General features: G+C 51.4%; 1 protein-coding gene across 1 annotated transcript in view; it reads left to right on the top strand.

Moving 5' to 3' along the window:
• LOC140402359 (TNF receptor-associated factor 3-like) overlaps nucleotides 1–22,113 on the top strand; it is an 80,194-nt gene that overhangs the window by 44,644 nt on the left and 13,437 nt on the right. Inside the window, exons 5-8 of the mRNA XM_072490085.1 lie at nucleotides 3,117–3,281; nucleotides 9,045–9,122; nucleotides 17,553–17,627; nucleotides 20,001–20,093. Of these exons, the coding sequence (XP_072346186.1) occupies nucleotides 3,117–3,281; nucleotides 9,045–9,122; nucleotides 17,553–17,627; nucleotides 20,001–20,093 (411 nt within the window). The remainder of the gene's footprint in view (nucleotides 1–3,116; nucleotides 3,282–9,044; nucleotides 9,123–17,552; nucleotides 17,628–20,000; nucleotides 20,094–22,113) is intronic.

Below are 22,113 nucleotides of genomic sequence, written 5' to 3'. Positions count from 1 at the left end.
CGGGGAGTGTGTCAGTATTTACAAGAGGCCCGGGGAGTGTGTCAGTATTTACAGGGAGTCCCCGGGGAGTGTGTCAATATTTACAAGGGTCCCCGGGGAGTGTGTCAGTATTTACAAGGGACCCGGGGAGTGTGTCACTATTTACAGGGGGTCCCCGGGGAGTGTGTCAGTGTTTACAGGGTGTCCCCGGGGAGTGTGTCAGTATTTACAGGGGGTCCCCGGGGAGTGTGTCAGTATTTACAGGGAGGTCCCCGGGGGAGTGTGTCAGTATTTACAGGGGGTCCCCGGGGGGAGTGTCAGTATTTACAGGGCGTCCCCGGGAGTGTGTCAGTATTTACAGGGAGTCCCCGGGAAGTGTGTCAGTATTTACAAGGGGCCCGGGGAGTGTGTCAGTATTTACAGGGGGTCCCCGGGGAGTGTGTCAGTATTTACAGGGGTCCCCGGGGAGTGTGTCAGTATTTACAGGGGGCCCCGGGGATTGTGTCAGTATTTACAGGGGTCCCCGGGGAGTGTGTCAGTATTTACAGGGGGCCCCGGGGAGTGTGTCAGTATTTACAGGGGGTCCCCGGGGAGTGTGTCAGTATTTACAGGGGTCCCCGGGGAGTGTGTCAGTATTTACAGGGAGTCCCCGGGGAGTGTGTCAGTATTTACAGTGAGTCCCTGGGGAGTGTGTCAGTATTTACAGGGGGTTCCCAGGGAGTGTGTCAGTATTTACAAGGGGCCCGGGGAGTGTGTCAGTATTTACAGGGGGTCCCCGGGAGTGTGTCAGTATTTACAGGGGGTCCCCGGGGAGTGTGTCAGTATTTACAGGGGGTTCCCAGGGAGTGTGTCAGTATTTACAAGGGGCCCGGGGAGTGTGTGAGTATTTACAGGGGGTCCCGGGGAGTGTGTCAGTATTTACAAGGGGCCCGGAGAGTGTGTCAGTATTTACAGGGGTCCCCCGGGGAGTGTGCCAGTATTTACAGGGGGTCCCCGGGGAGTGTGTCAGTATTTACAGGGGGTTCCCAGGGAGTGTGTCAGTATTTACAAGGGGCCCGGGGAGTGTGTCAGTATTTACAGGGGGTCCCGGGGAGTGTGTCAGTATTTACAAGGGGCCCGGAGAGTGTGTCAGTATTTACAGGGGTCCCCCGGGGAGTGTGCCAGTATTTACAGGGGGTCCCCGGGGAGTGTGTCAGTATTTACAGGATGATCTCAGATCATAAGGCAATGGTTCACGACCTCCCTCTCTTGCTTTCCTCTCTGTCCCTAACTCTTTTTACCACTTCCTCCATCACACTTTCTCTCTTTCTCACCTTTTCCAATACTCATTCAATCTCATATTGTCACATGCGGCTTCTGACCTCCTACCCCCCCCCCCCTCTCTCTCACACTCTCTCTCTCACACTCTCTCTCTCACACTCTCTCTCTCACACTTTCTCTCTCACACACACTACTCTCACCAGCATTAATATTTAGGTTCCTGCCTGTCGTTCTGTCTCTGTCACAATGTCTGTCACAAACCTCCCTGCGTCCACTAGCTCTTTCAGGATCACAGCTCACATTGATATCTTTGTGGGGAGCGCTGGGCCATTAGTCTATTGCAACATTCCTAAGATGAAATCTGTCGCAGAAGAATTATTCACAAAAACTACCTGTTCTTAAATTTGATTGCGCTACACCGGACTAACCGAAGGGCCAGGTGTTAACCCTCCCTGCAATTGTCTCCAGGGTGCTGAGGGCGGGGGGGGGGGGGGGTTCCTTCATGGGAGGGGGGGGGAGTCAGGGGGGGCTTGTGCTGAGCTGGAGGGGCTCAGGCCCGGGGGTCTTTCGTGGGATGGGGGTCATGTGGCAACTCTTCCCATCAGCAAACTTTAGACTCTTTAAACCCTCTGTCAGTATCTACAATTCAGTCCTCTGATAATAAAGTGAATGTTCCCATCTGCACCCCTAAACGCTTCAAACAGTCAGTCAGTATCTCAAGTTCTAAGATCTGCAAGATGAAGGTAAAAGTATTCCCTTTGACGTGATTTTCTCAAAGTCAATGTCATTCTTAACGTAAGAAGGCTTACAACACCAGATTCCAGTCCAGCAGGTTTGTTTCGAATCACCTGAGGAAGGAGCAGTGCTCCGGAAGCTAGTGATTCCAAACAAACCTGTTGGACTTTAACCTGGTGTTGTCAGACTTCTTACTGTGCCCACCCCAGTCCAATGCCGGCATCTCCACATCATTCTTAAAGTATTGACGCCTGTGTGCTTGCCAAAACGTCTAAAAACTTTGAACTGTATGGTTTACATTCAATTGCATGCACAATTGCCTCTTAAAAGCTTTTTGATTGACAGGTCCTGGCAGTTTCAGTGGAGGATTACAGTTGTTTATTTGCTTTGTCCTGCAGGGATCCATTAGCTCTAAGTACTTCCTCTCTTGAGGAGCTGTTTCTCTAACTACAGTTAAAAAAAAAAGAGGCTGTCTTTTTGTTCTCAAGAGCTTCCGAGAAAGGGCAGGTGGTCTGTCAGAGTGCTGCCCCCACATCTTGGGGCGGAGGGGGTAGTGGTGAGGGCTGAAGAGGGGATTGGGGGGGGGGGGTGAGGGTGGAATGAGGGGGGTGCTGAAGGGGGGACTGTGGCGTGAAGGGGGGGTTGAAGGGAGAATGAGGGAGGGGGTGCAGGGGAGTTTGGGAATGGGCCTTGCCAGTGATTCGGCTGGGGGAGGGGGCTTCGCAACATTCTGAGGCCTGCCTCTGAGGCGGGGGGGGGGGGGGGGACTTGTCAACGACATTAGGTCTCAACCCGCTAAGGTCCAACGAGTCTTTGGAATTCCCCCCCCCCCTTCCCCAGAGAGCAGTGGGGGAGTCTGGGTAATTGAACATTTTCGAGGCCGAGTTAGGCAGATTTTTGATTGACAAAAGAGACGAGGGTTACGGGGGAGTTAAGGCCAGGTGGCTGTGATCTTATTGGACGGGGAGAAGGCTCGAGGGACTAAATGAGCTCCTCTTGCTCCAGCATCTGACGGTTCATTGATATTGGGTTGGTTTGGGGTCAGTGTTATGAGTTGGGTTTGGTTTACGCAGGAAGAGTTCAACGTCCATTCCACTAACTATTGTCTCTTTAGTCGGTCATTTCCTTTGTTTTGCTTCCAGGCCCATTTGAAGACTTGTCCCTTTCAGCACGTCCAGTGCACACGCTCCAGCTGCTCAGAGCTTGTTCGCCGAAGGGACCTGAGTGACCATTTGACGAACAAGTGTAAACACCGGGAGGTGAAATGTAAATATTGCCAGAAAGACACGACGTTGGCTCAGCTGCAGGTAAAGGGCTACGGGGAACTTCCGAGTCTCTGGAAACCAGGGCCAGGATTTTCCGCTCTCCGTCGCGTCGGGCGGGATCGGCGCCGAGAGCGGGAAAAAAACCGGGAAGGACAAATTTGCGATTCACGTTGAGGTAAAACCAGGAAACGCCCCCCCTACGTCTATGACGGGCCGTCTTCCCCACCGGGAATCTCATTGTAATTAATTAACACCCCAATATCGGTCTGGAATCATCCCCTCCACGCCACGTCAAAACATGTGTCAATGGCGGAGTGATGTCAGAATGCCGGGATGCGCAGCGTGGCCTCGGGAAGCGTGCACCCGGCGAGCAGTACTCCGAGGGGGAGAGAGTGTCTTTAAAGTTCTTTGATTGTGCTGATGTTGGATCTTGACGTGGTAGTGTTAACAAAGAACATTAGACTTTGTTTTACAGCAAAACTATTTATTACTAATACTACTCGAAAGGATTGCTATAATATCTGAGATTAATACATTTGGAAACAATCTAACATTAACTTACACTAAGATATTACAGGGCTACTGTAATATGCGACTTCTATCAACTCCCACTAACACCTTCTGATGGAACACATGGTGCGTCCAGGTCACGTGCCTGCATACACGCACCACCTGCTGGCTGGATGCTAGAACTACAATAGTCAAACGTATAACTTATAGTACACGTAGAGATGATGATGATCTACTCATATTATATACAGATGATAGTCTACCTATCATCACAGTGTTGTTCCAGGATAATGCCAGGGGTGCCAGGGTGGTGCTTGAGGGTGCCAGGGTGATGCCAGTCCAATACTGGGGGGTGCCAGGGTGGTGCATTGGGTGAGGATTATCCTCTGCTGTGCTCAGCTTGCTCCGGGACGACCTTTTCAAATGGCTCCCGGATCATCGAATCGCCGAGTTCATGGCGGGTCGGGCAAATCAGAGGCGATTCACGCTGGATCCTCTGCCCACCGGCGACCTTGGCGCCACTTCTCGGCCTTTGTCGGCACGGGAGAAAATCTCGCCTGATTGGTTGCATTATCCGTGCCCCCGCCGGGCATGTCTTCGGTGGGGTGGGTGGGGCCGGGCATGTAGAAGAGGAAGGATGTGCGCCCAGCAACACGGTTGACTCTTAACTGCCCCTCCGGAATGACCGAGCGAGGCACACAGTTCGAGGGCAATTACCGAGGGGCAACAAAGCCCCCCCCCCCCCGAGCCGAGTCTCAGCAATCGGCTGGTTTGAAGACACTCGCGCTCTCCAGGAACAGGAGAAGAAGCGAAGGTTTCCTGTCGAGACTTGACTTGAGCACCTTTTTCTCATCCGGGCCCGTCTCAAAGTGTTCAGCGTTTGAGAGATTTTAACTGGAATTCCCCCCCGTCCCCGTCCCCTCTCACCCGGCACTCGGCAGTTCAATAACACCGCCAATTTTTGTGGAGCTCGCTGAGGGCTAATTATTGGCCCGGTTCGTCAGCATCTGTAACATCAGCCGAGATTATCTGCTCAGGTTTCTCATCTGGGTCATGAATCAACAACTGTCTGACTTCGAAATTCCCCAATGCTGCCCGATTATAAGGGCGCTAAACTTTTAAAAATTCATTACTCAATGACCCGGTTATGTTTAACTGTAGACAGCAGGCTAGGGGAGTAGGGTAAGCCCATGGTCATGCCAAGTATGGCCTGCAATAGCTGGAGATGTTGGTTCAAACCTCGCCAATGAACTTAAATGGATTTGAGTAAATTTTAAATTAAAAGCCTAATTTTTATAAGTTCATTTACTCATAGAATCCCTGCAGTGCAGAAGGAGGCCATTCGGCCCATCGAGTCTGCACCCACCCTCTGAAAGAACACCCGAACCTAGGCCCAATCCCCCAACCTATACCCATAACCCCACCTAACCTTTTGGACACTAAGGGGCAATTTATCCTGGTTAATCCACCTCACCGGCACATCTTTGGACTGTGGGAGGAAACTGGAGCACCCGGAGGAAACCCACGCACACACGAGGAGAATTTATGGGATGTGGCCGTCGCCAACATTTATTGCCCATCCCTAAATGCCTCCCCCGGAGAAGGTGGTGGGTGAGCCGCCTTCTTGAGCCGCTGTGGTCCCTGTGGTGTAGGTACACCCACAGCACAGTTAGAAAGGGAGTTCCGGGATTTTGCCCCAGCGACAGTGAAGGAGCGGCCGATATATTTCCAAGTCGGGGTGGTAAATGGCTCGGAGGGGAACCTCCGGGTGGTGGAGGTCCCACGCGCCTGTTGTAGTAACGTTGACCGCCAAAGTACATCCTCGGATTGTCATTAAAAACCCATGTGCTTCACTAATGCCCCTTTCGGGAAGGAAATCTGCCGTCCCGACCCGGTCTGGCCTCCACGTGACTCCAGACCTCACACAGCGAATATGGTTGACTCTTAACTGCCCTTCTGGAAGGGCCGGGCAAGAAGCCGCTCGGTTGTATTCGAGATGGTGGATCTCCGCCACCGTCTGAAGGGCAATTAGGGACGGGCAAATAATGCTGGGCCTTCTCAGTGTGGCCTATGCCCCGTGAAAGGATAAAACCGGACGCGGGAGTTTGAGAGGGCTGGTTAGCTCGGTGGGGTTCTGAATAACACCATCATGGGTTCGATTCCCATTCCGGCTGAGGTCGACTTGGGACCCGTCTCCCTCCCCTGATCCTGAGGGAGGAAAGCAAAGGAGCATTGAAGAACTGACTTCAGATAAAGGACTTGGCTTTGAGCGTGTGTAACGCGCATAAGTAGTGTCAGGACCCTGGACCAGGCCCCAAACATAAAGAGTACCTCACCCCCGGGAGTGATGACTGCGACCAACAGATACCTTTTCTGTTGAGACACACTTTAATGTAAACACAGTGTTAAGCACATCAGCATCAAAGGAAATGGCCGGGATTCTCCGTCGGCCGAAGCCGAAATTGGGCGGAGAATCGGTTTCGATGCCCCGGAAACGTAGCCCAACCGGCTCCTCCGTCGCCCCGGGGCGGTTCTGTTACTTGCTGATGGCGACGGCCTCAGAGACTCCACCGGGTGAGATGAGGCACTTGAATGGCCAGCTAAAGGGCCTCGACAGGCCTCCAGGGCAGCTAGGCCGCCTGATTTCCTCCCACAGCCCGATAAGATTCAGAACAGAGGTAAAAAAGCCAACATAAGTGTACTTTACCTGAATGCTCGTAGTATTCGGAATAACGTAAATGAGTTGATGGCGCAAATCATCGCGAATGACTATGATTTAGTGGCCATTACTGAAACATGGTTAAAGGATGGTCACGACTGGGAGTTAAATATCCGAGGGTATCAAACTTTTCGGAAGGACAGAGTGGATGGTAAGGGAGGTGGTGTAGCTCTGTTATTTAAGGATGACATCCGGGCAACAGTAAGGGATGACATCGGTGCTATGGAGGATAAGGTTGAATCTATTTGGGAGGAAATCGGGAATAGTAAGGCGAAAAAGTCACTGATAGGAGTAATCTATAGGCCACCAAATAGTAACATTATGGTGGGGCAGGCAATAAACAAAGAAATAACTGATGCATGTAGAAATGGTACAGCAGTTATCATGGGGGATTTTAATCTACATGTCGATTGGTTTAACCAGGTCGGTCAAGGCAGCCTTGAGGAGCAGTTTATAGAATGTATCTGCGATAGTTTCCTAGAACAGTATGTAATGGAACCTACAAGGGAACAAGCGGTCCTAGATCTGGTCCTGTGTAATGAGACAGGATTGATTCAGGATCTCATAGTTAGGGATCCTCTCGGAAGGAGCGATCACAATATGGTGGAATTTAAAATACAGATGGAGGGTGAGAAGATAAAATCAAGCACTAATGTTTTGTGCTTAAACAAAGGAGATTACAATGGGATGAGAGAAGAACTAGCTAAGGTAGACTGGGAGCAAAGACTTTATGGTGAAACAGTTGAGGAACAGTGGAGAACCTTCCAAGTGATTTTTCACAGTGCTCAGCAAAGGTTTATACCAACAAAAATTACAAATGCACTAGTGATAATTTACCAAAATTCACTAGACTCTGGGGTTGTCCCGGAGGATTGGAAATTAGCAAACGTGACACCACTGTTTAAAAAAAGAGGTAGGCAGAAAGTGGGTAATTATAGGCCAGTGAGCTTAACTTCGGTAGTAGGGAAGATGCTGGAATCTATCATCAAGGAAGAAATAGCGAGGCATCTGGATGGAAATTGTCCCATTGGGCAGACGCAGCATGGGTTCATAAAGGGCAGGTCATGCCTAACTAATTGAGTGGAATTTTTTGAGATAACGGGGAGCCAATGGATGTGGTATATCTGGATTTCCAGAAAGCCTTTGACAAGGTGCCACACAAAAGATTGCTGCATAAGATAAAGATGCATGGCATTAAGGGGAAAGTAGTAGCATGGATAGAGGATTGGTTAATTAATAGAAAGCAAAGAGTGGAGATTAATGGGTGATTCTCTGGTTGGCAATCAGTAGCTAGTGGTGTCCCTCAGGGATCAGTGTTGGGCCCACAACTGTTCACAATTTACATAGATGATTTGGAGTTGGGGACCAAGGGCAATGTGTCCAAGTTTGCAGACGACACTAAGATAAGTGGTAAAGCAAAAAGTGCAGAGGATACTGGCAGTCAGCAGAGGGATTTGGATATGCTAAGTGAATGGGCTAGGGTCTGGCAGATGGAATACAATGTTGACAAATGTGAGGTTCTCCATTTTGGTAGGAATAACAGCAAAAGGGATTATTATTTCAATGATAAAATATTAAAACATGCTGCTGTGCAGAGAGACCTGGGTGTGCTAGTGCATGAGTCACAAAAAGTTGGTTTACAGGTGCAACAGGTGATTAAGAAGGCAAATGGAATTTTGTCCTTCATTGCTAGAGGGATGGAGTTTAAGACTAGGGAGGTTCTGCTGCAATTGTATAAGGTGTTAGTGAGACCACACCTGGAGTATTGCGTTCAGTTTTGGTCTTCTTACTTGAGAAAGGACGTACTGGCACTGGAGGGTGTGCAGAGGAGATTCACTAGGTTAATCCCAGAGCTGAAGGGGTTGGATTACGAGGAGAGGTTGAGTAGACTGGGACTGTACTTGTTGGAATTTAGAAGAATGAGGGGGAATCTTATAGAAACATATAAGATTATGAAGGGAATAGACAGGATAGATGCGGGCAGGTTGTTTCCACTGGCGGGTGAAAGCAGAACTAGGGGGCATAGCCTCAAAATAAGGGGAAGTAGATTTAGGACTGAGTTTAGGAGGAACTTCTTCACCCAAAGGGTTGTGAATCTATGGAATTCCTTGCCCAGTGAAGCAGTAGAGGCTCCTTCATTAAATGTTTTTAAGATAAAGATAGATAGTTTTTTGAAGAATAAAGGGATTAAGGGTTATGGTGTTCGGGCTGGAAAGTGGAGCTGAGTCCACAAAAGATCAGCCATGATCTCATTGAATGGTGGAGCAGGCTCGAGGGGCCAGATGGCCTACTCCTGCTCCTAGTTCTTATGTTCCTATGTTCTTATGATACCTCCACCACCTCGGGTAGCCGACCCTTGACCCGGAGACTCTCAGGACAGCTGCATGCGACCCTGGAGAAAAATAATCGGGACATTGGAACATTGGTTGATTTTTGTGTTAATTCTCTTCGAACCAGGTGTAGAAATGTTGAAAATGGGTGGCCGACAGTAACAGGTCATCAACTGGGTAATGAGTCTCTGTGCTATCCGATTGCCGCAGGAAGGCCTCACGGATGTATTTCATTTTTCCCCGTAGACGCACAAGGCCAACGAGTGTCCATATTCCCTGATAGCAAGCCCAAAGACCTGCGGGGCCCACGTTCACAAGCCTGAGGTAAGAGGTCCCTTTGGGTCTCTGGCAATTCTGCCAGGGAGGCGGGTTAAACTGTTGCCTCAGGAAAGTAAAAAAAGAAGGTCTGGAGAGTAGCAGGTAGGTGGCAACACGGGATGTGCATCTGATTGTGAAGTCTGACGTCTTGAACACCTTTCTCTCACTGACGCACACAACTGTTTCTTCATCGCCTTTTAAGGACACTTTGAGGCCTGTTCCCTCGAATCCATAGAATCCCTACAGTGCAGAAGGAGGCCATTTGGCCCATCGGGTCAGCAGCGGCCCTCTGAAAGAGCACCCCACCCAGGCCCACTCCCCCGCCCTATCTCCGTAACCCCACCTAATCTTTTGGACATCAAGGGACAATCTGGCGTGGCCCATCCACCTAACCTGCACATCTTTGGGCTGTGGGAGGAAACCGGAGCACCCGGAGGAAACCCACGCACACACGGGGGAGAACGTGCAAACTCCACACAGTCACCCGAGGCCGGAATCAAACCCGGGTCCCTGGAGCTGTGAGGGAGCAGTACTAAACAGGTCTGCGACTCAATTAGATTGTATCTGTCTCTTAAGTCCACCTTCGTTCCAGATTATCCCACAAAAGCGTTTATTGCCCCTCCCCAATGGCCCCTTGCGAAGGTGGTGGGTGAACCGCCTTCTTGACCCGCAGCAGTCCCTGTGGTGTAGGTACACCCACCGTGCTGTTAGGGAGGGAGCTCCAGGATGTTGACCCAGCGACAGTGAAGGAACGGCTGACATATTTCCGAGTCAGGATGGTGAGTGACTTGGAGGTGAACGTGCAGTGGACCCACCCTCGCAGTCTCAACAGCCTTTCCGGCGAAGAGTTCTCCAGGTTTCTATGACCCTGTCGTGAAGAAGAATTTTCCACCTTCGCCCCTGAATGGCCTGACTCCAATTGCTGCAGGTGTTACGTAATAACGCAAATCTTCCAGAATTGCAAAGCACAGACGGAGGCCATTCGGCCCATTATTTTTGGTGCTAGCTTCTTGGGGGATAAATACAGCTATCCCAATCAGTCCACTCTCCCAGCTCTTTGGGAGATCTTGTGGCTCAGCGTCCCTGCCGCTGAGGCAGTGGGGTGGGGGGGGGGGGGTGCAGCAGTGTTGGAGGTGCTGTCTATGTTAAACTCACCTGCCCTCAAAGCATCCCATGAAGCGGTCATAGAATCATAGAACTTACAGCGCAGAAGGAGGCCATTCGGCCCATCGAGTCTGCACCGGCTCTTACATAGAGCACCCTACTGAAGCCCATGTATCCAGCCTATCCCCGTAACCCAGTAACCCCCTCTTCCCACATTTTTGTGGACACTAAGGGGCAATTTATCCATCTTTGGACTGTGGGAGGAAACCGGAGCACCCGGAGGAAACCCACGCAGACACAGGGAGAACGTGCAGACTCCGCACAGACAGTGACCCAAGCCGGAAATCGAACCTGGGAACCTGGCGCTGTGAAGCAACAGTGCTAACCACTGTGCTACCGTGCCGCCTGCATTGTCGCGTGTGAGGTCCAACATACCTGGGAACAACCCTGACTCGGAACGACCAATGGAAATGGAGAAGTCTGGTTCCGGAAGGCAGCGAACACATCGAGAGACTTTGTCGAGGTGTCGGGGTGGGGGTTGGGGGGGGGGGGGGGCGGGGGTCGGGAGACCTCGAAACAACCCACCAACCCAACCCTTCAGTCGAGGGTGAGGGTCTCACAGTGGACATCTCAGTCATCTAGGAACCCCTCGATCTGGTAGAAAGTCACCCAGGATCCCGAGGGGCTGCGTACGAAGGATAAATTTGAGTCTTTTATTTATCTGTTGCTGGAACTCCCTTCATAACTCACTTTCCCTTCAGACACATGTGTTTCCTGCAAGTCCCCACCCCATCCAACCAGACTATGGATCATCTCCCTAACCCCTGCATTTCTTGAAGCGCCCGTTAGCATTTCCCTTGCACTGAGGGCCCAGTACAATAAACGTTTGGTTTTGTGTGCGATGGGGTGAGATGGTTCGCTATCGGCTGATAGTTGAGAGGATGATTGGGTTCCCTGTCAGATTGGCCAAGCCTTATAAAATCTCCAAGGCCTGAAGAATCCAGTGTAAATGACTTCTTTATGTTTCTCCCTGGTCTGTGCGCAGTCAGATACGGAGGTTTGAATGTGTCAAAGCTGAAGTACGGGGTGTGGATCGTCAAACGCTGACAGGCGTCAGCCGATAGATTGTGGCAGATAGCACAATCTCCGTCGTCCCTGGTTCTTCCCCTGCCTTGCCAGCCACTGAGAACCTTCACACCGTCAGCCACGGCACAGCCGCCAGCCTGTTTGCCTCTGCCTTAAGGGGCTGCCAGTTCAAGTCCAGCCCCAGAGCCTTCAGCTCGACAATGGAGACCGACACTCTCAGTGTAGCGCTGTCGCAGACCTGCCTACGTGAGGGGTCGTAGCCCTGGTTCTCTCTCCCTGGCGAGCAAACATAAAAAAACAAAACCCTTTGCAAAGATAAAAGAGCATGGATGATTCTCCAGCCCCCTCCCCCCACCCCCACCCATTATTTACCCCCCTCGACGCGCTTCACAATGACCAGGTCACCTTTCGATTGCATCGCTGTGAGTGGAGTCTTGCTGTGCACAAATTGGCTCCATCAGATTCCAGTTGACGGCGCCCCCATCCCCCCTCCTTCTTTCCCCCCCCCCCCCCAACCAAAGGCAAGCCATGCTGACACCGACTGCACCTCAGGAGAACTATTTTCCTCTTTCTTTCCCGGGATGCGGGCGTCGCTGGGAGGGTCCCAGCATCTGTTGCCCCGTCCCTAATCGCCCCTCGAGAAGGTAATGTGGGTGAGCCGCCTCCTTGAACCCGCTGCAGCCCCCCCCCCCCCCCCCCCCCCCCGCGGTGTAGGTACACCCACCATGTTGTTAGGGAGGGAGTGCCAGGATTTTGACCCAGCGACAGTGAAGGAACGGCCGATGTATTTCCAAGTCGGGACGGTGAGTGGTTCGGAGGGGATGCTCTGGGTGGGGGCATTCCCAGATATCTGCTACTCCTTCTAGATGGTAGAGGTGTGGGTTTGCTGTCAAATGCTGATGTACCGTGGGGACAGTCTGATGTGGGGAAGGGCGCTATAAAAATGCAAGCTCTTCCTCTCCCGCGTTGTTGCCTCAGAGCGAATAACGGAAGACTTATTTTAATCGTTGCACTGCTTTTGGTTCACAACACAGGAACCAAGCAGAAAACTGCAAATCGATGGAAACTCTTACAACCCGCTTTATACTTTTCAGTTTCAATTTTAACTTGGTGCACATCACAATCCTATCGCAGTTGACATTTCTGACGGGATTTCCCCTTCGCCCTCAGCTTCAGCCGAACTAAAGAGTGTCCTTCAGGGCCCGAAGGAGTGAAGTCGCTCCCTCGTGACTATTATCCTCCCCAAGATGCCGGGCTCTTGCTGTGCTGCGTGAGGGGGGGTCCTCTCTTCCCGAATGTCGGAACAGGAGCAGACCATTCAGCCCTTCTGGGCTGTTCCGCTATTCAAGTTGCATCCTTCCCGATCCGAACCTTACCTTTATTCAATTGCTGTTCCAATAACCCTTACTCGGCAAAGATTACATCAACCTGCTCTATCAGATTCCAGTTGACGGCGCCCCTATCCCCCCTCCTTCTTTACCCCCCCCCCCCCCCACCACCAAAGGGCAGCACGGTGGCACGATGGGTTAGCACTGCTGCCTCACAGCGCCAGAGATCCGGGTTTGATTCCCGGCTCGGGTCACTGTCTGTGCGGAGTTTGCACGTTCTCCCCGTGTCTCTGCGTGGGTTTCCTCCGGGTGCTCCGGTTTCCTCCCACCGTCCAAAGACGCGCCGGTTAGGTGGATTGGCCATGATAAATTGCTCCTTAGTGTCCAAAGATTAGGTGGGTTTACGGGGATAGGGCTTAGGCCTAGGCAGGGTGCTTTACCGGAGGGTCAGTGCAGACTCGATGGGTTGAATGGCCTCCTTCTGCACTGTAGGAATTCTATGATTCCAGAGGCCCACAGCTTTTCGAAGTGGGGGGGGGGGGGATTTCTGCTACCCCTTATGTGAGATAGGGCTTCCTTATTCCTGCCCTGAAGTCAAACCTTCCTTGGGTAGTCGGTCAGGGCTGTGGTGGCAGCTTTCTCGCCCCTGCTGCTGGGATCAAGGCCCCACTCCAGGCCTCAAGCACAGAAATCCAGCCTTTCGATTCAGTACTGTACTGAGGGAGTTGTGGTCATACCAGGTATTGCAGGACCTGAGAGGTGGATGCCCATTGGCTAGACCTAGGAGTCTACCATTGGCCAACGTACGTAGCTCCGCCCTGAGAGGCGGGGTATAAGAACCCTCGCCGTCCCAGCAGCCTTCACTTTCTGTATCGAAGCTGCTGGGTACAGTTCTAGCTGATTACAGCCGATTAGTTATGACTCACCTTGTCTCGAGAGTTATTGATTGCGCATCAGGAGTGCTGCACAGGTACCATCTTTTAGACGAAATGTTAAACCGAGGTCTCCATCTCCCCTCTCGGGCGGAAGTAAGAGATCCCATGGCCACTATTTCGAAGTGGCGTTCTCCCCAAAGGTGTCCTGGCCAGCGTTTCCTCCCCAATCAACATCACAAAAACGGATTATCCGTGAGTTATCACAATGGTGTTAGTGGGATCTTGCCATGCGTAAATTGGCTTGTGCGTTTCTTACATTACTGCGCAGCAAAACGTACCTCATTGGTTGTGAGGTGCTCTGGGAGACCCAGTGATTGTGAAAAACGCTATTAAAATGCAAACCGTTCAAAAACAAAGTTTATACACTTGACTCAACCCGTGAGGACCCCAAGATAATCGCTTGATAGGACAGAACTTGAATACTGTTGGGAAAAGTGACCTGTTGTCGAAGTTTTCCGTCTCAAAGAACAAAGAACAAAGAAATGTACAGCACAGGAACAGGCCCTTCGGCCCTCCAAGCCCGTGCCGACCATACTGCCCGACTAAGCTACAATCTTCTACACTTCCTGGGTCCGTATCCTTCTATTCCCATCCTATTCATATATTTGTCAAGATGCCCCTTAAATGTCCCTATCGTCCCTGCCTCCACTACCTCCTCCGGTAGTGAGTTCCAGGCACCCACTACCCTCTGCGTAAAAAACTTGCCTCGTACATCTACTCTAAACTTTGCCCCTCTCACCTTAAACCTATGCCCCCTAGTAATTGACCCCTCTACCCTGGGGAAAAGCCTCTGACTATCCACTCTGTCTATGCCACTCATAATTTTGTATACCTCTATCAGGTCGCCCCTCAACCTCCTTCGTTCCAGTGAGAACAAACCGAGTTTATTCAATCGCTCCTCATAGCTTATGCCCTCCATACCAGGCAACATTCTGGTAAATCTCTTCTGCACCCTCTCTAAAGCCTCCACATCCTTCTGGTAGTGTGGCGACCAGAATTGAACACTATACTCCAAGTGTGGCCTAACTAAGGTTCTATACAGCTGCAACATGACTTGCCAATTCTTATACTCAATGCCCCGGCCAATGAAGGCAAGCATGCCGTATGCCTTCTTGACTACCTTCTCCACCTGTGTAGCCCCTTTCAGTGATCTGTGGACCTGTACTCCTAGATCTCTTTGACTTTCAATACTCTTGAGGGTTCTACCATTCACTGTATATTCCCTACCTGCATTAGCCCTTCCAAAATGCATTACCTCACATTTGTCCAGGTTAAACTCCATCTGCCATCTCTCCGCCCAAGTCTCCAGACAATCTAAATCCTGCTGTATCCTCAGACCGTCCTCATCGCTATCCGCAATTCCACCAACCTTTGTGTCGTCTGCAAACTTACTAATCAGACCAGTTACATTTTCCTCCAAATCATTTATATATACTACAAAGAGCAAAGGTCCCAGCACTGATCCCTGTGGAACACCACTGGTCACAGCCCTCCAATTAGAAAAGCATCCCTCCATTGCTACCCTCTGCCTTCTATGGCCTAGCCAGTTCTGTATCCACCTTGCCAGTTCACCCCTGATCCCGTGTGACTTCACCTTTTGTACTAGTCTACCATGAGGGACCTTGTCAAAGGCCTTACTGAAGTCCATATAGACAACATCTACTGCCCTACCTGCATCAATCATCTTAGTGACCTCCTCGAAAAACTCTATCAAGTTAGTGAGACACGACCTCCCCTTCACAAAACCGTGCTGCCTCTCACTAATACGTCCATTTGCTTCCAAATGGGAGTAGATCCTGTCTCGAAGAATTCTCTCCAGTAATTTCCCTACCACTGAAGTAAGGCTCACCGGCCTGTAGTTCCCGGGATTATCCCTGCCACCCTTCTTAAACAGAGGAACAACATTGGCTATTCTCCAGTCCTCCGGGACATCCCCTGAAGACAGCGAGGATCCAAAGATTTCTGTCAAGGCCTCAGCAATTTCCTCTCCAGCCTCCTTCAGTATTCTGGGGTAGATCCCATCCGGCCCTGGGGACTTATCTACCTTAATATTTTTTAAGACACCCAACACCTCGTCTTTTTGGATCCCAATGTGACCCAGGCTATCTACACCCCCTTCTCCAGACTCAACATCTACCAATTCCTTCTCTTTGGTGAATACTGATGCAAAGTATTCATTTAGTACCTCGCCCATTTCCTCTGGCTCCACACATAGATTCCCTTGCCTATCCTTCAGTGGGCCAACCCTTTCCCTGGCTACCCTCTTGCTTTTTATGTAAGTGTAAAAAGCCTTGGGATTTTCCTTAACCCTATTTGCCAATGACTTTTCATGACCCCTTCTAGCCCTCCTGACTCCCTGCTTAAGTTCCTTCCTACTTTCCTTATATGCCACACAGGCTTCGTCTGTTCCCAGCCTTTTAGCCCTGACAAATGCCTCCTTTTTCTTTTTGACGAGGCCTACAATATCATTCGTCATCCAAGGTTCCCGAAAATTGCCGTATTTATCTTTCTTCCTCACAGGAACATGCCTGTCCTGTATTCCTATCAACTGACACTTGAAAGCCTCCCACATGTCAGATGTTGATTTGCCCTCAAACATCCGCCCCCAATCTATGTTCTTCAGTTCCCGCCTAATATTGTTATAATTAGCCTTCCCCCAATTTAGCACATTCATCCTCGGACCACTCTTATCCTTGTCCACCAGTACTTTAAAACTTACTGAATTGTGGTCACTGTTACCGAAATGCTCCCCTACTGAAACATCTACCACCTGGCCGGGCTCATTCCCCAATACCAGGTCCAGTACCGCCTCTTCCCTAGTTGGACTGTTTACATATTGTTTTAAGAAGCCCTCCTGGATGCTCCTTACAAACTCTGCCCCGTCTAAGCCCCTGGCACTAAGTGAGTCCCAGTCAATATTGGGGAAGTTGAAGTCTCCCATCACCACAACCCTGTTGTTTTTACTCTTTTCCAAAATCTGTCTACCTATCTGCTCCTCTATCTCCCGCTGGCTGTTGGGAGGCCTGTAGTATACCCCCAACATTGTGACTGCACCCTTCTTATTCCTGATCTCTACCCATATAGCCTCACTGCCCTCTGAGGTGTCCTCTCGCTGTATAGCTGTGATACTCTCCTGAACAAGTAGCGCAACTCCGCCTCCCCTTTTACATCCCCCTCTATCCCGCCTGAAACATCTAAATCCTGGAACGTTTAGCTGCCAATCCTGCCCTTCCCTCAACCAGGTCTCTGTAATGGCAACAACATCATAGTTCCAAGTAGTAATCCAAGCTCTAAGTTCATCTGCCTTACCCGTAATGCTCCTTGCATTAAAACATATGCACTTCAGGCCACCAGACCCGCTGTGTTCAGCAACTTCTCCCCGTCTGCTCTGCCTCAGAGCCACACTGTCCCTATTCCCTAGTTCTCCCTCAACGCTCTCACCTTCTGACCTATTGCTCCCGTGCCCACCCCCCTGCCATACTAGTTTAAACCCTCCCGTGTGACACTAGCAAATCTCGCGGCCAGGATATTTATGCCTCTCCGGTTTAGATGCAACCCGTCCATCTTATACAGGTCACACCTGCCCCGGAAGAGCTCCCAGTGGTCCAGATAACAGAAACCCTCCCTCCTACACCAGCTGTTTAGCCACGTGTTTGTCTGCTCTATCTTCCTATTTCTAGCCTCACTGGCACGTGGCACAGGGAGTAATCCCGAGATTACAACCCTCGAGGTCCTGTCTTCTCGCACTCATCAGGGCAAATGCAGGAATGCCAAATTTCAAACAATCGCCATGATCTGTACCGCAGGAGACATCCACCTTTTCTGTTGCCGTTCGTTTGAAATTTGATATTCTTGCATTTGTCCTGATGCAAAACCTCGGCAACATCTCTCTCTCTCTTCTCAACAATGGTGGTGCGCCCTCAGCCAGTTTCTCGCAGTTGGGCCAAGTTACGATGAACTAATTATTCCACTTCCATTTTCAGCTCAAAGGTCAGATGTCCGAGAGTCCCAGGGCCGAGGGATGTTGCAAATTCAGCAGCTACGGGTGCACGTTCGAGGTGAGTGCCCTTCCCGGGGTCACGGCCATGTCAACAAGTGAGACGGGAGTGGCAAAGGTGTGTGAAAATCACGGCCAAAGTATCTGGCGGGACAATCTAAAACTAAGGGCCATAAATACAAGGGAGCCATCAATAAATTCAGTTAGGAAATAAGGCGACATTCCTTTACTGGTCCGAAGACGTGCGCAGATAAGATGGGGTTACAGGGATGGCGCGGGCGAATGGGCCTGGGTGGAGTTCTTTTTCAGAGGATCGGTGCTGACTCGATGGACCGAATGGCGTCCTTCAGCACCGTAGGGGTTCTATGGATACCCTGGGAGCGTGTGGAACCCGCCAGCACAGGAAGCGGCTGGGGAAAATTGGGTTTGCTTTGTCTGGAAAGATTGGACATGTTGAGGTGGCAAAATGGAAGATGTTGCGATTAGGAAGAGCCCGGATAAAGGGTCCGGGCAAATTGTTTCCTCGGCAAGGAGAAGGGCATGACAAGCTTTTCAAAATAAACTGGGGCGAGAGGAGGCCATCATTCAGAGTGTAATAGAATTTACAGTGCAGAAGGAGACCATTCGGCCCCTTGAGTCTACACCAGCCCTTGGAAAGAGCACCCTACTGAAGCCCACGCCTCCACCCTATCCCCATAACCCAGTAACCCCACACAACCTTTTGGACACTAAGGGGCAATTTTTAAACATGGCCAATCCACCCAACCTGCACATCTTTGGACTGTGGGAGGAAACCGGAGCACCCGGAGGAAACCCACGCACACAGGGGGAGAGCGTGCAGACTCCGCACAGACAGTCACCTGAGGCTGGAATCGAACCCGGGTCCCTGGCGCCGTGAGGCCGCAGTGCTGACCTGTAGATCAGTCATAATCAGTCATTGACAGCGCAGGTTCGAGGGGCCGAATGGTCTGAAGCCGGCTCCAGTCACTTGGCCGGAATTCCCAGGCCGTTGGGATTCTCTGTCCCCACCGGCAGTGTGCCCCCTGCCCCCGCCTGCGGGGTTTCCCGGGGGTGCGTGGAGGCTTCCTGGGAAATCCCATTGACAAACAGCGGGAATCGAGACTCCCGACGCCAGCGAACGGCGCGACGCTGAGGTACACGCGGCCGGGGGACTGGGGAATGCAGCCCCTTGTGTTCTTAAACAATGGGCTGGACTCTGCGGTTCTGAGGCTATGCCTTCACGCCGGTGTGGGAACGGTGGCGTTTTACACCTGACAATTCGGCGCAAAACGATCCCCGGTTCTCCGTGTAGCTGGGGGCCCTCAGCCGAGCAACATAGAGCACCTGGCCCCAGCTGACGATGCGGCCCGGAGAATTGCCTGCAAAATAGAGCCCCCCTTTGGCCGGCTTGCGGGCCCTGGACCCCCCCGAACAGTGTCCCCAGCCCCTGATAAAGTGCCCGCGGATCGGCCCTCCCCCGACTGTGGCGGCCCTCGTCTGAGCCCGCAGCCGCCACGCCGTGTTCCCGGCGGGTGAGACTACACGTGCCCCACACCGTCGGGGGCGGGGCGGCAGGGGGCGGGCCTCGGGCAATGTCCTGAGGCCGTCGATGCGGCGTACTCTCCGGGTCGAGGGCTTTGGAGAGGGTGGCGCATCGTAAAAGCGGCGCCTCCCCTGATTTGGTCGTATTCCCGGCCGATCAACGAACGCGACCAGTGACCGGAGAATCCGCCCCAATATACTTCAAATTGTATAAGGTGTTAGTGAGGCCACACCTGGAGTATTGTGTTCAGTTTTGGTCTCCTTACCTGAGAAAGGACGTACTGGCACTGGAGGGTGTGCAGAGGAGATTCACTAGGTTAATCCCAGAGCTGAAGGGGTTGGATTACGAGGAGAGGTTGAGTAGACTGGGACTGTACTCGCTGGAATTTAGAAGGATGAGGGGGGATCTTATAGAAACATATAAGATTATGAAGGGAATAGATAGGATAGATGCGGGCAGGTTGTTTCCACTGGCAGGTGAAAGCAGAACTAGGGGGCATAGCCTCAAAATAAGGGGAAGTAGATTTAGGACTGAGTTTAGGAGGAACTTCTTCACCCAAAGGGTTGTGAATCTATGGAATTCCTTGCCCAGTGAAGCAGTAGAGGCTCCTTCGTTAAATGTTTTTAAGATAAAGATAGATAGTTTTTTGAAGAATAAAGGGATTAAGGGTCATGGTGTTCGGGCCGGAAAGTGGAGCTGAGTCCACAAAAGATCAGCCATGATCTCATTGAATGGTGGAGCAGGCTCGAGGGGCCAGATGGCCTACTCCTGCTCCTAGTTCTTATGTTCTAAAACGCAACCCCAAATCCTACGCCATCCCGCTTTATACCGTAGATCGAGTGCGGCTCCCCGATCAGTGGCACTAAAATGTGGACCTCTTTGGACAAACAGGGCCTGAGTCAACGAACAAAGGAACATGAAAGCCACTCGGTCGAACATCACTTGTTGCTGGTGTTGTTAAAAAACAAGGCACTGGAGGAAAAGGTAATGGATCTGGACTGTGAATGCTGTGCGGGGGAGAAAGAGGAGGTTTAGAGAGGGAGCGAACAATTGCAGGAGCTAGAGAGAGGGGTTGGAGGAGGGAGAGAGAAAGTGAGGGATCGAGGGAGGTGGAGAGAGGGGCAGAGAGAGGAGGATTCGGCGAAAGAGAGGAATCGAGAGAGATGGGGTAGAGAAAAAGAGGAGGGAGAGTAAAAGTGAGGGATCGAGGGAGACAGAGAGAGGGGGAGAGCGAGGAGGAAAGGGAGAAAACGAGGAATCGAAAGAGATAGAGAGAAGGGGTAGAGAGAGAGAGGAGGGAGCGAGAGAGGGATCGAGGGAAATAGAGAGAGGAAAGGGAGTAACAGAGGGATCAAGGGAGATAGGGGGGATAGAGAGAGAGAGGAGGGAGAGAGAGAGAGGAGGGAGAGAGAGAAACTGAGGGATAGAGGGAGAGGGAGGGAGAGAGAGAGGAGGAAAGGGAGAAAGAGAAGAGGATAGAGGGAGATAGAAAGATGGGATGGAGAGACAGAGGAAGGATAGAGCGATTGCGGGAGATAGAGAGGGGGTATAGAGAGAGAGGAGGGAGAGAGAGAGAGCGAGGTTTAAACAGGGGGCCAGGGTGAGAGTGAGGGAAGGAGGGGGCAAAGAAATGAAGGGTTAAGTGGAGAGAAGTAGAGAGAGAGAGGGGTCTGGAGGGAGAGAGGGAGGGGCAGGGAGGAAGAGGGTAAAGCGAAAGGGAGAAGAAAGAGAGGCAATGGGTAGAGATTTAAAAAATAAATAAATTTAGAGTACCCAATTCTTTTTTCCAATTAAGGGGCAATTTAGCGCGGCCAATCCACCTACCCTGCACATCTCTGGGTTGTGGGGGCGAAACCCACGCAGACACGGGGAGAATGTGCAAACTCCACATGGACAGTGACCCAGAGCCGGGATCAAACCTGGGACCTCGGTGCCGTGAGACAGCAGGCAATGGGTAGAGATAGAGGGGTAGAGAAAGGTAAAGGATAAAAAGAGGGAGAGAAATAGGGAGGGGGTGGAAAGGAAGAGAGAGAGAGGGAGAGTGTAAAGAAAGGAGGGAGAGAGTTGGGTAAAGAGAAAGGGTTTTGTAAGGGCCGAGAAGAGTCCACAATGAGTTGGTTGAAACAAAACCCTATTTTATTTTACAATAACTACACCACTCCACGTAAATCTACTGGGTCTTCACTAGTTGGTGCCTTACTGGCTGACGCTATGTAAAGGCAAACATTGCTAAAGGTCCCCTGCCCCCGGGGGAGCTCATATTCTGCAAGGTCCATGGGGTAATTAATCATCCCTATCCCGTAAGACCTGTGCGGGTTGTAATAGAGGGGTTAGAGAGAGAGGGAGTAGAGAGAAAGGGGGGTAGAGAGAGAGTGGATAGAGTGAGAGAGGATTGAGAGAGGGGGAGTAAAGAGAGAGGGATAGAGAGGGGGTAAAAAGAGGGGGCAACAAGAGGGAGTAAAGAGAGAGGGGATAGAGGGAGTGGGGTCGAGAGAGAGGGTAAAGAGAGGGCGTAAAGAGAGAGGGGATAAAGAGAGGGGGTAAAGAGAGAGGGGATAGAGAAAGTGGGGTAAAGAGAGGGGGTAAAGAGAGGGGATAAAGAGAGGGGGTAAAGAGAGAGGGGATAGAGAGAGTGGAGTAGAGAGGGTAGAGAGGAGATAGTGAGAGAGGAGGTAAAGAGAGGCCGTTAAGAGAGAGGGGTTAGAGAAAGAAGGGGAAAAGAGAGAGGGATAGAGGGAGAGAGTCCCTGGCACCACCCATACACTCTGACTTCCTGGGTGCCCAGGCAGGATGAACGGGATTTGCTCCGAGTCCATTTCTGTCAATCCATGGGTTGGAGGGGGGTGTAGGGTGGGGTTGGAGGGGGGGGGGCATTGGAGGGGGGTGTAGGGTGGGGTTGGAGGGGGGGCATTGGAGGGGGGTGTAGGATGGGGGGAGTGAGGGAGGGAGGGGGGGGGGTTTCATCGGCATCTGAATGTTACACAGGGAACAGTGTGTGTCTGTG

The sequence above is a fragment of the Scyliorhinus torazame genome, chromosome 25 (genome assembly GCF_047496885.1).
Source record: "Scyliorhinus torazame isolate Kashiwa2021f chromosome 25, sScyTor2.1, whole genome shotgun sequence".
NCBI classification, from domain to species: domain Eukaryota; kingdom Metazoa; phylum Chordata; class Chondrichthyes; order Carcharhiniformes; family Scyliorhinidae; genus Scyliorhinus; species Scyliorhinus torazame.
Note: the sequence above shows the minus strand (reverse complement) of the source record. Positions and strands in the feature narration are given on the sequence as shown.